We start from the raw sequence: 16,822 nt of genomic DNA, 5'->3' as shown, positions 1-16,822 counted from the left end.
TTCACACTCCCTGTGTGTAAGATTAGGACCGTGTCTTCCATAAGGGGGGTATATGGATTTCAACTGGAATAGCCCATTTCTGGTCAATCAGTTTTAACAAATGAACATAATTAGGAACCAGCTTTATTGAGGCTCTCATTGTTTTTAGAAAGTATACTTTCTTCCACTGTAGAACTATCAGAAAGCTTGCAATGGGCTATACCATTTAAAATCCACACTACCCCTGTGGAAGATTTAGGAAATATCTTCCACAGGGGGAGTATGAATTTCAGATGGAATGAAACAGTCCAATTGAAACTCTCCCACCCTCTGTGGAAGATTCAGGTTGAATCTTTCTCAGAGAGGGTATGAAATTCAAATGGAGCTGCCAAATGTGTTCATTCCATCAGAAATTCATACTCACCCTGTGGAAGATATTTCCAAAATCTTCCACAGGGGGAGTGTGGATTTTAAATGGAATAGCCCAATGTGAACAAGAATAGCAGCTTCAAAAAGTGTTTATAACCTTAACAAAATACAGTATATTGTTTAATAAAAACCTTTGTTGTCACCACACTTGGGCTCACACTGTGCCAAGTGTGGTTCGGGTAGGGGTGTGCCGCTGAGAATTTGAAAGGGGACCCATCAATATACCAGTATGTCAAGAAATTTGGACCCATCGATATACCAAAATTCAAAATTTTCGGCCCAATTTAACACAAATTGTCTTAATTTTTACAAATTTTCCTCCAAATTTTTGGGAAATTAAAAAAATGTTGGCTACAGTGAGGCAAAATTTGGCTATTTTCCCCCAAAAAATGAGAAAATTTTGAAAAAAGGACCTACCGTATTTCGTCGAATAGTCGCCCCCCCTCAAATAAACGCCCCACCACTTTTTTTCAACCAAGATGTTTCAAAATTCCGATATTTCCATGCTATCTTGTGTAGTAAGCTTACCAAGTTGCTCACATGGTCGCGAGTAGCAGCAATAAATGGCGACAATCTGCATCCGAACCCGGAAGTGAACCAAAAGTCAGTGTCAAAAGGTCATAGTTCGTCATTTTAGCGTGACTTTTAAGCTTACCTAATGATTTTAACGGGAATTTTCGTGCTAAAATGACCTCTAATAAACGCCCCCCTTGGGAAAATGTAACGCCCGGGCGTTTATTCGATTTAAATACGGTATCCATATACCAAAATTGCCCTAGAAAAGGGGGTTATTGATATACAAAGAGGCTCAAAATGCTACCTTTGTGGCACGTCCCCATATGATCATTTGTACTGAGAACCCCCCCCCCAGCTGGAACTTGGTAGGTTAGCAGTACACTTGATTTTGTCAAAAACTTTATATCCGTTCACTTGATCTTGGCAGGCCAAGGCAGTTTCAAACATTCCAATGAGTCAAATAGAGTCCAACTTCACCCAAGATAATGTGATTGATTTTTTAACAGAAAGAAATACTGCTAATCAGGAAAAAATTGTATTGATCGATTATGGGCCTACACACTTGACTTTTTTTTGGACGCATCACCATGCACATCATCTCAAAGCTACACCCCTTCTTTTAGAATACCGGTTACCTATGATTTCAAATGTGCCCATCCACCACAAACGGGTCGTAAGGTCGGCATTTTTAATTTAAAAAAAAAAAAAAAAACAGTTATTGGATTTCTATGTTAAATATACTAGGAATTTGACCTTTGATGAACCATAACTTCACTTCCAGATGTCCGATGAAGCTGGTTGAGGTGTCATTTTGAAGCTGAAAGGGAATTCTTTCCAAATCTGCAACAAACAGAAAATGATCTAGAGCCGACTTTACTACCACTTCGTGGTGGATGGTCACAAATGTATACAGTATTGGGTTTATGATCTTACCTTTGATATTGTCAGGTTCAAGTTCTAAGACTTTAGTGCAGTCGTTTGAAGCATCTTTGAAGTTCCCCAGCTTGATTCCTGTAAAAAAAAAGGCAAATAAAAGATAGGAGATTGTATTTTTGGATGCATTTTATTCTCATTTTTGTTCAGTTTGATATTATTTTAATCACTAAAAAGCTTAAATTACACTTAAAATTACAATTTTGAGGACTTCCCTATGGTCTTATATCACCCCCAACACCAATAAATTGCACAAATCTTATAAAGCAAAGCCACTGCACATGGAAGAAACAACTTCCTTGTCAATTTTCTTCCTTATAGGTGACCCCGGTCATCCGGGTACTTATTTTACATGACGCTACAGTGCCTACACTTACGCTTTTCAACCCACAATAGACCGTGGAGCTGTGCGACTAGTTGAAGACTTGTAGCAGAGGCTGATGAAGTATGTTTACATTTTGTTTTGACTCGAATCGAGCTAATTTCTGGGCCGATTTCGGTAAAATAAAGGTTAAATATTTGGCGAAAATTGCATTTTATGTGAAGCTGAACACATGAACATGTAGAGGAGAGTCTTTATTCTTTTTGTTGGCTGGAGGCCCCATGTCGAGAGAAGTTATAGAAATGGTAGTATTTTGGCCGATTTGAAAAAGGACAAACAACAGAAAACTACAAATTTGACTTCTGAATCGGATTTGTTGTCAACGGAGGTCAACGGCTTGTGACGTCACTCCGGGGTCACCTATAAACTTCCTTCTTTCCTTCTCCAGCATCAAGACACCCTATCAGTGTTAGGGTTAATCTCTACTCTCCTTCATTGAGGCCTATACAGTATACACTAACCCTAACACTAATAAATCTTACAGATTAAAAGTGAAACCACTGTACATGCATGCCCACATGATGCAATGACACAATCACAGCAAGTCATATACGACCAGTTTCGCTAGCTGAATCAGTGAAACACATATGTGACGTGTCATGTCAAAAGGAGACACTTTTGGGCATGATCGTAAATGGAGAAATAGCCAAAAATCTGCCGGGGGGAGATTGTTTCACAATTTGGGTTTGTTGCGAATTTGTGATGTTATTAATGTTTAAAAAATTGTCTGATAGTTTCAGACCGGAATATAACTGGCATCTTGTATTTTTTGAGACATTTTTCTAGGTAATTCCTACTCTCAACATTGTCAATAATATTTTTAAAAGCCGATATCTCAATTTCCAATTTTATAATACCATAACTTACGAACTCAATATCTTCGCTTAGAAATGTCCGATTTCATTGGGGAAAACAGCATTGTGGAGCGAAATATCTCTATATTTAAGATATGTAAAAACCTCAAAATTGATAACCTGCCCAAGTGTCTCCTTTTGACATGACACGTCACATATGGCTTATCAGCCACCAGGTATGTTACTTACTTGCAAGGGCCCTGTTGTTGTAGGCAGGTGCAGAAGGAATAACAGAGATGCTGCGAGAATAGTATGTCACCGCCTCATCAAAGTCTGATGACCTGAATGCCTATAAATAAACAATTGACAGAATTAAAGGAATGCCCAGTGTAACCCTGCAAACAGACTTTTGATGTCCGTATGGTTTTAATTTGAAAGAATCAGAGTAACTGCAGATCTTTTCTTACCTTAACACATATATCAAAAGATCGTACATTCATCACATTACCAGTGTTCTAGCCGCGCCAGTTGGGATATCCCATAGAGACTTCCCAACATGCACTAAGCTTAAATATATTGGTCACCAACCAGCACAAAAAACTTTGAAATTACAGAAAATGCACAAGTTACAACCAAGATGTTGTGTTTGGTTTTTTTACCTGAGAGAACAGTAAGATATGAATTGTGGGATAGGCTTTTACGACGGGAATTCATAACAATTGGTGGGGTTTTTAGCGGGTTCACCGTCGGACAAGTTTAGAACTGTCAAGCTTTCGTCAGGAGTAGCTCTGACTTCTTCAGGACAAAGTACCTAAGAATGAGACATGTAGACTGCCCCTTGTCTACTGATGACACTAAAAAGAGCTGTTCACTGAAGACTGCCCCTTGTCAACAAAGAACAAGCAGATCTCGCCTATCTGCTAATATAAAGGTTTTGGTGGCTCTGAAAAGAGCCGTTCACTAAAGACTGCCCCTTGTCTACAGAGAACAAGCAGATCTCGCCTATCTGCTAATATAAAGGTTTTGGTGGCTCTGAAAAGAGCCGTTTACTGAAGACTGCCCCATGTCTACAGAAACAAGCAGAACTCGCCTATCTGCTGATTTTTTAAGTTTTGGTCAGATATGAATTCCTCCCTGTGGGAGAGATTAAGAAATGAATTCGTCCATCAATAGTGTAGCTGTGTGAAAGGACATGAAGGAGGGAGAACAGCTACACCACGGAAGAATTCATCTCTTAAATATCCCTACTACACAGACAAATTCATCTCTTAATCTCCCTCCTTAAACACACTCAGCTACTAAAATTAGCCAACACTAAAATAAAATAAATAAATTTCAGTATTTTATATAGCGCCTTATCACAGATCACGGAGTGTTCAAAGCGCTGTAATTTCGCTGCTATGGTGAATCATCACAATCAGATCGCATCATCTAGGCATTGTGCAGCCGGAATAGCGCAAACCTATCCGCACTTAGATTGTAACATCCACCATTTATCTGTGCAGCTCCCCAAATTCCATTGGGTGAAGAAAGTTTTTATTAACCAAACAACTAATCACCGATTTTTTAAGCATGGGGAAACCGAAGATCCTGGAGAAAACCTGCGAGAGCGAGCATGGAATCGGGATAAACCAAGTGCACATGAGTCCTTGGGCCGCGCCGGGGCTTGAACCTGGGACCTCAGTGATGCAAAGCGAGGGAACTACCGCTGCGCTAACTCGCCCTCCCCGCAAATTGTGCTGGCTATAACTCTGTACATAACCCAAATTATACCAGTTCATTTATAACAACAGGTGTTTCATACAATCACCTTATTCCTACTTACCTCATTGCCTTTGTCTTTTTCCCTGTTTGCTATCACCTCTCTTTCTCTGTCAGACATGCCTAGATATCAAAAACAAACAAAGACATTACACGATCAAATGAATTTTCAGATAATCTCCGTACAAATTATGTTGTCTAATTACACCACCAAATGATAGAGAACAGGCTAATTTGATCACAATACTCTTATATCATGTTTATCAGGGCCTCGGATTCGACGAGAATCACTGAATTGATTCTCGTAATGATTCTCATAACATTTGTTGCGAGAATCGATTTCTTTCATTGAATCATGCAGTAAGTGAAGCGACTCGGATGGTTTTCGATTCTCGCAAACTGGCGCGAAATGTATTGCATAAAACATGTAAATAAACCACTATAAAAGGGAAAATTGTCCACTGCTAGCACCATACCATGCCAAATTCAACAGCCTTGTCATGCCATAAGAATTGTCAAAGTAATAAAAGTACGGATGTAAAAGCTCTATTTTGATTGGTTACTCAGATGATTCTATCATGTAATTAACCAATGAGGCGGTCTGTAAGAAAGACAGTGTTCTACTTGCCCATACCCTCTACATTGATAGTTTCGGGTGTGTTATGCGCAGATCTTGATGCAGACAGCTCTGATGCCGCATCACGTAACCTTTGTCCTTTATCATCCACTCCTTCAATCTTTTTGGCTTCAGTCTCTGCATCGTACTTGTCCCACTTGCGGTAGTCATGTGATTTGATTCTGTCCTTGGAGGGTTTGCCCCAAGCCTGGTCAGAGTCTTCATTCTGTAATAAAACATCAGCAAGTGTATTGTGTAGAAAATGAAGATATTGTTTTGTTTGCACCTAGCTATTGTCTCATATGGAAGATATCTTACCCTTCCCAGAATCCATTCAGTGGCGTATTGTGGCCGCTCCTACCCGGGGGGAGGGGGGGCTACAGAAAATGTAAATTTTGCCGCCCCCTGCAGCAACAGCCCGAAAAGGTCGACCAATTTTTTTTTCCAGCCAGGATGGCACTCAGGAATCTAAAAAGTGGTGGGGGGGAAGGTCAAGAATTTTTTCTCAACAATTATTTTTTAATATTAAAAAGTAGAGGTGTTACACCCCCCCTCCAATAACCCCCACCGCCTCGAGTGGTGACTCTGCTGGCGACCAAAAAGGTATATTACATTAGTTTTCCATAATTTTCCGCCCTTTTTTCATTGATAATTCTTGCCGCCCTTCTGCCCTGCCGTTTTTTATTTAAAAATTCTTCTTGCAGCCCCTTTATCTTCCGCCACCCCTTCTCTTTTGCGCGCCTTGCTTTTACCCCCAAAGCCCCCCCCAAATAGGTGCATGCCTTTACAACATGATACATCATCTCATTCCATCAAACAACACTTCCATTACTTTGTAAAGGTTCCATTTGTGTACAATTTGAGAATAGACTTTCTAAACATGGATCAATAGTAAAGAAATAAACATAATTTGCAAGATCTGGAAGTGCTCTGTTCATTGAGGTACATTTCACAACCATCAACCCATGTTGGACTAGATATAGCAAATCAGTGCAGAAAATGGAAATGGGAAAAATTTGCATTATGCATGGGAAGTGTAAGATATATTCTCTGATCGTCTCATATAACACTGGCAATCTTAGCAATTCGCCAGCCATTCAGGTTATTACATATTATTACAGGCCAAATTTTATAATTTTCAAAGTTACTCTGCCCTACACTTATGACACTTTGTAAGACCTAAGACTCGTAAATCAACAGCTGGCAATCTGGCCCGTACGCAGGATTTCATTTGGGGGGGGCTGATTTTGAAAAAGTGGACTTTTTTCCAAGGGGAGGGGGCAATTTTGTGAAAAGTGGACTTTCTTTTTTGTCCAAAAACGGGTAAAAAAAAACCTGATTTTTTTTGCTCGCTACACTCGCAAATTCTGAAATTTTGGAACTTTTTGTATACTTTTCCAAATTTGGGGGGTGCGTCGCCTGCTGGTAATGCCATGGACTGATGCTAAAGTTTCATGGAATTCTGGCTTCATGGAATACAATACCTGTTTCTTGCCGTGTGTGTCTATAGTAGCTCCTTTTCTTACTGGGGGTAGCTTCTGATCACCCTGTCCTTTGCTGATTGCGTCATTGGATTGACTGATGTCACTGGTCCAATCCTGTCAAGTAAAACATAATGTTATGAGTTTGGCGAAATGCCAAATAGCGATTTATCTCTTTGTTAACTCCCTGAACACTACTGGTCATCTAACAGCATTTCTGATTGGTTGATAACTTGAAATGCTCAATTCAATTGCCAATTATGATTAGGCTTTAAACTATTTATGGTCAAACATGCATTTGCAGATGATCTTATTAATACCCCTCCTTGATTGTTTCAAAATTTTACACAATATTAATTTTGGCCAACCGGCAGGTTGTTCTCTTGGGGCTAAATTCGGCTAAAATAGGGAGTGGGCTTATAGCCGAAGGTGGGCTTATACCCGGGTGGTTACGGTATGATCGTGGATATATTTAAAGCCTACAAAGTTTATTTTTAGAGGCAGCTATATGAAGGTTGAGACAGAACGTTTGGAATGACCATCTTGGTTCTGGGTTACCAATTGCTAAGGGTTTCCCAAAGTGATGTAGGTCGTGACTTGATTTAAGAAAAGGATCAAAAATAAAAAAAAAGGAGAACAATTGATGTGCAATTAAAAACGGAAGAGGTTCTCCTCCTTAAAGAGGAATTTGCTGAGGCTCGGACAGCTTTTATCTCTCATTACCGTGCATCAAAGTGCAAGGTACCAACACTGCAAGTCAGCTTGGACATGAGATGAGCGGTTTCCACAACACTACCAAACTTTGACTGTGTGGTGTGCAAATAAGCAGGTACACACATCACATTAACCCTAACCGTACCATACATCAAAAACCTCAATTCAGAAAGCGTAGGCACAAGCAGGTATCCCACATGATGCTATTGCGTCATCATGCAAACAGTCATATGGCGACGGAAAACTTGGCCGGGCAAGCTACTCCCCCGTGGCGAGGTACATGTAGGCCAGTGCAGGCGTGGCACCGAAGGGTCGGGGTTCAAAACCGCACCCGAGAAAAAAAGTTTTCTCTTCTTCTTTCTTTCCTCCTTCTTTCCTTCCCCCTCGCCAAAAAGTAATGAACTGGGGCGTTAGGGCTTAGCAACATTATTACGCTATGGGTCGTGCCATATTTTTTTCATGAAATTTGGGACACAAAAAGTTTGGTAAGCCCTGCCCTGGCTTGAAGAATTGTTCTAAATCCAACTTTGACCTTTGCCAATTCCTCAGAATCCAAGTCATACTTGGAAGGCAGCCCTTTGTCTTAAACCAGTTTAAATTGTTGACCTGTTGTACACTTACTTTTATGTCTGTGTTGACCTTTGCCCATTCCTCAGAATCCAAGTCATACTTGGAAGCCGGCCCCTTGTCTTTAATCAAGCTCCGACTGCAAACAAAAACAGTAATTATTTTTGTTGGAAAGAATTGTGCGGATATAATAGGAGTAGCGGTATACGTTTACTCTGGAGTGGATAATCTGGTAGCTCAGGCTGTTACTGGCTCTTCCTTGCCGAATGGATGGTTTGACACAAGGGGGGAAGGTAATATTCACCAGGCCATGATGGATTTTGTAAAACATGGAGCATTGATGTAATAGTCTCCATGTGGCAAGTGAGTCCCATTCTAGTTTGAGAAGCATGTCAGAAACACTAGCCGTTCTGTTGTAATTATTTAGAACAAATCTCGCCGCTTGACGCTGCACTGCTTCGATCTTATTTATCTGGTCAGATGAGAAGGGATTCCATGCGGCAGAGGAGTACTCAAGCTTCGGTCTTACTACAAGGGCTTGGTATGCACAAGATTTAACATCTGCCGGGCATGATGAGAGATTTCGTCTCAATACGCCAAGGGTGCTACGTGCGCTGGATTCCTGTTTAAGTGTCCTGAGGCTTAGTATTAAACTGTGCTATTTTGTGGTATTAGAATAGAAATTAATGGAATGGCATTGCAGTAACCTATACCGTACATCAAATTCTTATTATGTCGGCGTAGTCTAGCTTGTAAATACCAAATCTGATTGGTAAAAAATCACATTATTTCGGGTGTCATACAGAGGAGGCTTAAAGGCATTCCTACAATGCACTGTGATTGGGAAATTTGATCAATATAACCTTCAAACAAATTACATGCTTTTACATAACATCAAAAGTTTACATTAGAACCCAATAAAAGTATATATTCTGAGAGCATATACTCAGACGATTTCAGAAACCATACAATGGGAGTAATTATACAGGGTGACCCATATAATATACAGGGTGTAACAAGCAAAATAAGAATGAAAATATTAATTAAGGGATGTCACGGTTCACCCCTCGAAGTACATTGATAATGTAAAGTTTTGACACATGTTTAATATAGTTAACTTAATTGCCCACCTAGCCATATGGAACTTTTAGTGGTCAAGTACTTCAATTATGTAGATACAGGGTGGTCAAAAAGCTGTCAATATTTATATAAATTTCTTTAAAACACCCCTTATCTGGCACTGGAGATGCAAATTTTCATGATTGAAGCATGTAACTAGATGTACAATAAGCTCAACAACCCAGTTTTGAAAGTTAAAAGAGAATTCGACAAAGCGTTTTCGTAAAAATGGACTTTTTGGATCAAAATTGAGCATGAGTGTGCTCTTTCCGATTTGTCTCTAACTTTCTATGTTTTACTAGTTTTTAGTTTACTGAAGTAAAGAGGATCACAACCAAGGTCTGCTTAAGAAATTTGAGCCTTTTATCATGTTTCGTTTGTCCGTAGCATCCTTTTGAATGTTGCCTACATTAAAACCCTAGTATTAAATGCATAGAGGTCAACAAACTTTATTAATGTAGCAACAATTTTTTTGTAATTTTTAATTGTCTAATTAACAAATACTGAGGCAATGAATGCTAACATGATATCACTTGGCTGAGATCAAGTACAGAAACAAGTAGAAATCCATCAATAATGTTTATTGAAGATCATGTGGCGGAGGATCACCATTGTACAGCATTGTGCTCCTCCGCCACATGATCCTCCGCCACATGAGCCACCCCTGACTAATTAGACTTTACGAGTTACAGTAATTAGTACAAATGAAAATCATTACTTTTTGTTTCAGAAATTGAAAGACCAATGTCTAAGGAAAAAAAATAGTACTAAAATAAGCTCATAATAAATATCAAATAAACAAGCTACATGCATGTAAACACGTCTTGATGAGTAAGAATGCAACAGAGCCGCCCTTTTTAGGTGCCCAGTATAAAAAACATGACCAGAAATACCAAGGGTATATGGGAATGTCTTTATACATCCTCTGGGTGTCATATTATGATTTACGTCGTGTGATCTATTCCCCTTACCTGTTCGGATCAAGATCTCCTATTCTGTCTTCGCAAAATTTTATCAGGTCCGGGTAGTGTCCTTCCTTACCTGATCTGGGATGAGAAAAACATAATAAGAATCAGTATCAACAATGCTTTTCCATCTACTCCTCATTCCAGAAAAATACAGCACTAATTTTTGGGATTAAAAAATATTATAAAATATCATCAAGTTCTGCAAAATGAAACATAAATGAAACATAGCTCAATCCTAATAATTCATTTAGTCCGAACTGGAGATAAAAGAAAAAGTTCACTATTTTACTAATTTCTCGAAAAAAGAGCCCAAAACATGCATTTTTGTCATGTTTTATGACAAGTTACAAAAATCAAAGACTTGGAACAAGTCTAAGCATCCAAAATCTCAAGTAGATGCAGCAATTTTGCTCCAATTCCCACTTTTTGTGTTAGTAAAATGATTGATAATAAAAATGAAATAAGTTTTTTCCAAAAATTAGAATGCATAAACTGAAATTAGTCTTAGTACAAGTCTTTGGGCTTGATTGTCACAGCTTACGAAAAACACCCTAAAAACACATGTTTTTGGCCCTTATTTCCAAAAATTGGCAAAAAAATAAAATTTTACTTAATTATTTGTCAGTTAGGACTAACTAAAGGATTAGGATTTAGCTATGTTTCATTTGGCAAAACAGGATAATATTTTTTCATTCCAAAAAATTGAATAGTTCTGTATTATTCTGGAATAGGGATAAGGTCATGTGTCATATGGTGGGGCACATGCGTTGATAATTTGTCCTCCTTTTCACTTAAATTGTTACATGTCTAAAACTATACATCTCACACCAACAAAACTATACATTTTTGGAAAGCTTATGTTCCAAGGAATCCAACTATGCAAAAATGAAGTTGGTATACAGGGTGCGTAAAAAAAATATATAGGGTGATATCATGAAAACAATTAATTTTACTAGTAAATTCATAATTTATTGCATTTGCTACTGATATGGAATACCTCAAATGTAATCTAATTTTGTGGCAGGCAGCACTATGAGCTTGAATAAAATTTATACTTTTGCTATATTATGAATGACCAAAGTGGTGATACAGGGTGTGAAAATATACGTAACTTCACGCACAAAATGTTGATTACATTTTTGACAATATTTTCTTTAGAGTGTATCCTACATTTATTTTAACTGCATATTTGGATTCCTGGGGTAAATAGCTTTCCAAAAATGTATACATTTACTATCTTAGGATGTATAATTCTCAAGATACAACAATTGAAAGCCAAACGCATGTTGTGACTGAAAATCTTGACATTTGCGTGTTACAAGTGAATAAGAAAAAATTGAGGTTCTTGTGACTTGCAGTTCTCAGTGAATACTGAGCAGGTGTAGATTTCAAAATGAAGTCACCCATTCACGCATTACGCAACGCGCACCTAGCGTATGCACTACGCCCAACAGCATGCATGTCATTCTATATCAATACACAATGTTATGAGTCTTATTTTTTCCACCTTATACATGTACATAAGCCGAACAAACTTTAGATGATTACCATCGTATGGCCAGATTGATAAAACACAAAATTGATTATGATCCTTTTAGTTCATTTTGTCCGCAAGGATTATATTCTAAAACTAACTGGATGGAAGAGGAGCTTGACAGATAACAGATTACCTGAATTAGCAATTACCTGAATGGGTGATTCCATTTGAAATCTACACCCCATGTGTGGGAGATCAAGGTTATATCTCTATTGGGGTGTATGGATTAGGACAACTGGAATAGCCAGTTGGCCCATAAAGCTCTTACCTGAGGACTTTGAGTATCTTTTCCAGCTCTTTGATTTTTTCACATTTTCCAATGTAATCATAATCCATGTGTTCTATTGGTATATCGCTGCTACCAGCCGATCCTTGCTGAGCCCCCAGAAGGTTCTTAACATTCGCTGCATCCATGATACTAGCTTTGGTTCAAAATAATTTTCCAATCTGAAATGTAATAAAAAGTGTGAATTAAAATTGCTGCGAGATATTTCGATTAGACTATGCCATAGCCCATAGTCCATTTTTGATGTGCACAAATTGATACAAATCAGAGTTTTATGCTGAAATGTACCGTACTGACTGCTACAAATTCATCCAAAGGTAAGCAAAGGGTTGGGGATCGCATTTTTAACAATGACTAAACTGTTTCGGAGTTAGGTGTGCTAAAAGTAGACCTTCTCGGGGGCTGTATTTGGTGTATGTATATCATATATGTTACGTTTTGAACAGAGTTAAAAACGACCATTACTCATGCATGAGCCACACTTAGGTCCAGTGTACACAGTATCCAATTTGTTTTAAATTAATTTTTAGTTATTTTTTCCATTGAGCCCCACAGTAAAGCGATTTTTGGACCATACATGCACGCACCTATGCTATGGATGAATAGTGCCACCTATACAAGTGTGTGATGTGAGCCTGCCTACGAAGTTAAGACAAGTTTTATGAATGCAGGGTGAACCTTTGAAATTGCGACATGAGTTCAGTGCCTCTGCCTCCACGGGAGCCCCGCTTTTTGCAATAGTACGGAAGTCATAGCCCTATGGTGAGGAAGGAACCATTAGGGCCATGATGCGTCGGGCTAATATGATAAAAGGATGCGATGCGACGGTCAGGATGTTTCTCACTTATTTATTATGATACCGTAATTATCATCATGTTTATCAACCCAACACACCAGGCTCCGATAATTTTTTTATTTTTAATTGCCCGATCGGGCAAGCTTAGGTCAACTTTTGCTTGCCCGATTATGCCCGAATATTTGTGAAAGAAAACCATCAACAAGTTGCAGTATTGTAATAGCTAAAATTGCCTAAAAATATTACAGTGTTATCATATTAAATACTGCTACAAGTATGCTTCGGAGAATAACCTGGATCAAAAACTGTGGAAATTAGTTGGAAATTAAGTTGCAGGAAATATATTTTGTACTGTTTGTTTGTCGATCTGCATTGATATTATGTAAGTAAAATATGAACGCAATAATGCCGTCATTGCACGATAATTTTGCAATTGCCCGGTCGGGCAGGGTGCCTGATGATTTAGCTTGCCTGACTGTATTTTTAATTGCCCCGGGCAATCGGACAGGCGATTTATCGGAGCCTGCAACACACAGTGTCAACGCCCTATATGTGACCCCTCGGCACAACTGAGCCCGGATGTCACCAGTGCCACTATTGAGATATGCTCTATCGAACTTAACAATAAACAATAGGAAACAAAGGATTTATTGACTGTTTTATTGATTTTTCACTACTTAAATGTCAAGTACTATAGACATGATATACATCATTTTAAAGCTAATTTCAAGCAGAATATTTTGGTTGAATATCTCAAAAATGATGATTGGCGACTTCAGGGCTCAGTTGTGCCTAGGGGTCACATATTATAAATATTTTTTCCATACAGCTCCATACTCCGTTGGTGAGCGACGGGCGATTGGTATGCGGCGATTGGTATTTCGTCGAGCGCAAGAAAAGGAGTCCTATCTGATTGGCTAGAAATCGATCGCTTGATCGCTCAATGGTAAAGTACAAACTCAAAATGTATTCAATTCTATTGGAATCAATATTCTATTATCATGATTATTGACACAGATAAAGAAAGTTTACATTGTGTTATATAGATATGTGATTGAATATTCTAGATACAAGCACCTGGATCTTTAATGGGCTAAATGTGTTCCTTTATAATTGTAAATTCTCAAAATTATATATCACAATTTTAATTTACGATTGAAAAATCGTTACTTTAAAAATGCAGTAAAACATATCCACATCAAACAGCAATGGCCGCTAATTAGTGTATTTAATTTCAAGTTAGTGTATTAAAAACAAAACCTGGGTTTTACCTGAAAACAAATCGAATTTTCTTGTAATTTAGCAACATCATATGGGGTACTAAATATGCAATTCGTAATAATGTGTAGAATAGAAACTTGGCGGTATCTCATATGATAGTCGTATGGTGTAAATGGTATGCTTAGCCGGAGTCGCTCGGCCTATCTCGAACAAAATCGCCATGGGTAGAGCTATTGAAAAACGAGAGGATTCGCCGTACTATCACAGCAATTTTTGACACAAAGATATAGGGATGATGACGCTGTGCAACAGGCATTGACAGGGTTTGATTTAAATCGCGGAGCAATATGCTCCCCATTTTGTAGGTATGCCAGGCAAACCTTAGTTAACACATTTGCTAGTCAGCGAAATTCGCCTAGACCGGGGACCAATCGCTTTTGTGTAAAATGGATCGCCGTGCTGAAAAATGCTGCATTACTTTTGTACAGTAATTCATTGTACAGGTACAGTTGATGATGGTCACAGAATTTGGGAAAAGACATTTGCCCATAACTTTGCTAATTTTTGTCAGGCCAGACATGGTTGACCCCTCATTTTTTAAGTTAAATAATCACCTTTCCAAATAAAACAATTTCCATGTGAAATATACTACTTGAAAATTTGATGATCATACCTAACTAAGATCTAGAAACACCCCCGTAATGCTGTTTTGGGGAATTTTGCTAGCAGAATCTTTTTGATGAAAGTCGATCTTTGATAGGCATGTTCACAAAATTTTCAAGTAGGATATTTCACATGTAAATTATTTTGTTTAAAAAGGTGATTATTTAACTTTAAAAAAAATGAGGGGTCAACCATGTCTGTAGGTCAAAAACTAGCGAAGTTATGGGCAAATGTCTGTTTTTAAAAAACGGCACTTTTCTGCGACCATCATTGACAATGACTTACAATGACTTACTGTACAAAAAAAGCATGTAATGCATCATTTTTTACCACGATGATCCATTTTAAACAAAGGCGATTTTATTTTATGAAATCTAACTTTCACTGCATGCTGACTTCTGTATCAAGGATAAAGTACCAGCACTTTTTGGTTTCTGGTGTCGAAATTTCCCTATGGGGATTACACAGTTAAGCCATTGACTGTGAGCTACTGTGGTCCAAACTTTTTGGATTGAATGTCGCCCTCTATAATAAGCAATGTGGACATGTCTATCTTTGAAAAGATGTAACTTTGTCACGGAAAGTGCTATGACAAAAAGGTTTTCAGTTTTGGCTTTCTTTACTCAAGGGCTTTAATTTGATATATAAAATGATGCAGTTTGATGACAAATTTAAATTCACCTGGCATACCTACATGATTTTGGAGAACCTGCTACTTGTATAGCAATTGTTTACAATGTAAACATATCCTAAATAATGTTTTTGCTAAAAATTGCTATTGCTAAAAATATTCTATAAGTAAATAGAACCCTGTTTTTAATACGTTTTATCAACATGCATTGACTTATCAACATGCATGATGACATGATCAACAACTTCTAGGTAACCCAGGCAAACCTTAGTTAACACATTTGCTAGTCAGTCAAATTCGCCGACAATGTCAATGCATTTTTACATAGAAATTTAAAACAAGTGCCCGAAGAAAGAAACCTACATAAATATGTTTTCTATACTTCACTTGACCCAAATATATGATTTTTATGGTGACAAGTCACCCGCACATGGAATTTTAGAGGGATTTGGATAGCATTTCCATTAAAAAAAGCTGCTATCATAATGAGACTAAGATCTAGAAACACCCCGAAATGCCGTTTTGGGGAATTTTGCTAGCTGAAACTTTTTGATGAAAGTCAATCTTTGACAAGATGTAACTTTGCTACGGAAAGTGCTATGAAAAAATGGTTTTCAGTTTTGGCTTTGTTTACTCAAGGGCTTTAATTTGATATATAAAATGATGCAGTTTGATGGCAAATTTAAATTCACCTAGCATACCTACAACTTCACTCACTCACTGCACTGACTCACTGACACTGACTGTCTCATTCAATAATTTTTAGATGCCAAGCCCAATTCCAATAAGTTGACAGCACTGTTTAATACAATACATGGCTTTAATTCATAATTTATTCTGTTGACTCAGGGGTCGATTTAGAAAATCAAATCTACATCATAGTACATGCACATGATTGACATGAATGATATGAGATCTAGAATTGCTTCCGAATTTGACAACCTTGCATGTCAAATGTCATGTCAAAATGGTGCAACTTGAGTTCAAGACTTGCATGCGTCAAATTCCGATTGTTTTATAATACAAGCCTCAAATGCTTGTTGATTTGATCCACAACTACACCTACCTACACCAAAGACAATATGGAGATCGCAAAATGCGAAGATTAATTATTGCGACAGGGGAAATACCGTTTCAACTCGCAATTTCCAACAAAAAACTTCGGGAAATTCCTCACGCAACTCAGCGTTGATAACCACGAATTTTAGCTGACTACCAATGAAATCTGCAATACGTGTGTATCCAATACACGTGAATGGAGCAAATAAACCATGGGAACCAATAGCAGCTGATCAATCAATCAATAAGCAAGTTCGATAATTCAGAACAGAGTGCAAATCAGTGCATTGTGGGTAAAAGTCTGTAGGGATATCACAGCCAGGCCTCACACAGTAATTCAATGGTGACGAACTTTGCACTTTTAAAAAAC

General features: G+C 38.0%; 1 protein-coding gene across 1 annotated transcript in view; it reads right to left on the bottom strand.

Annotated features, from left to right (window-relative positions):
• The window catches only part of LOC140161812 (sperm-associated antigen 1-like), a 72,727-nt gene extending 56,123 nt beyond the window's left edge, over nucleotides 1-16,604 (bottom strand). The window contains exons 1-9 of the mRNA XM_072185110.1: nucleotides 16,460-16,604; nucleotides 12,065-12,243; nucleotides 10,263-10,337; nucleotides 8,227-8,311; nucleotides 6,895-7,008; nucleotides 5,423-5,636; nucleotides 4,859-4,917; nucleotides 3,283-3,382; nucleotides 1,858-1,935 (exon numbers count right to left, since the gene is read on the bottom strand). Of these exons, the coding sequence (XP_072041211.1) occupies nucleotides 1,858-1,935; nucleotides 3,283-3,382; nucleotides 4,859-4,917; nucleotides 5,423-5,636; nucleotides 6,895-7,008; nucleotides 8,227-8,311; nucleotides 10,263-10,337; nucleotides 12,065-12,210 (871 nt within the window). The 5' untranslated portion in view covers nucleotides 12,211-12,243; nucleotides 16,460-16,604. The remainder of the gene's footprint in view (nucleotides 1-1,857; nucleotides 1,936-3,282; nucleotides 3,383-4,858; nucleotides 4,918-5,422; nucleotides 5,637-6,894; nucleotides 7,009-8,226; nucleotides 8,312-10,262; nucleotides 10,338-12,064; nucleotides 12,244-16,459) is intronic.
• Between the last annotated feature and the right edge of the window lie 218 nt (nucleotides 16,605-16,822).

The sequence above is a fragment of the Amphiura filiformis genome, chromosome 10 (assembly GCF_039555335.1).
Source record: "Amphiura filiformis chromosome 10, Afil_fr2py, whole genome shotgun sequence".
NCBI classification, from domain to species: domain Eukaryota; kingdom Metazoa; phylum Echinodermata; class Ophiuroidea; order Amphilepidida; family Amphiuridae; genus Amphiura; species Amphiura filiformis.
This window is presented reverse-complemented; position numbering and strand designations above follow the sequence as displayed.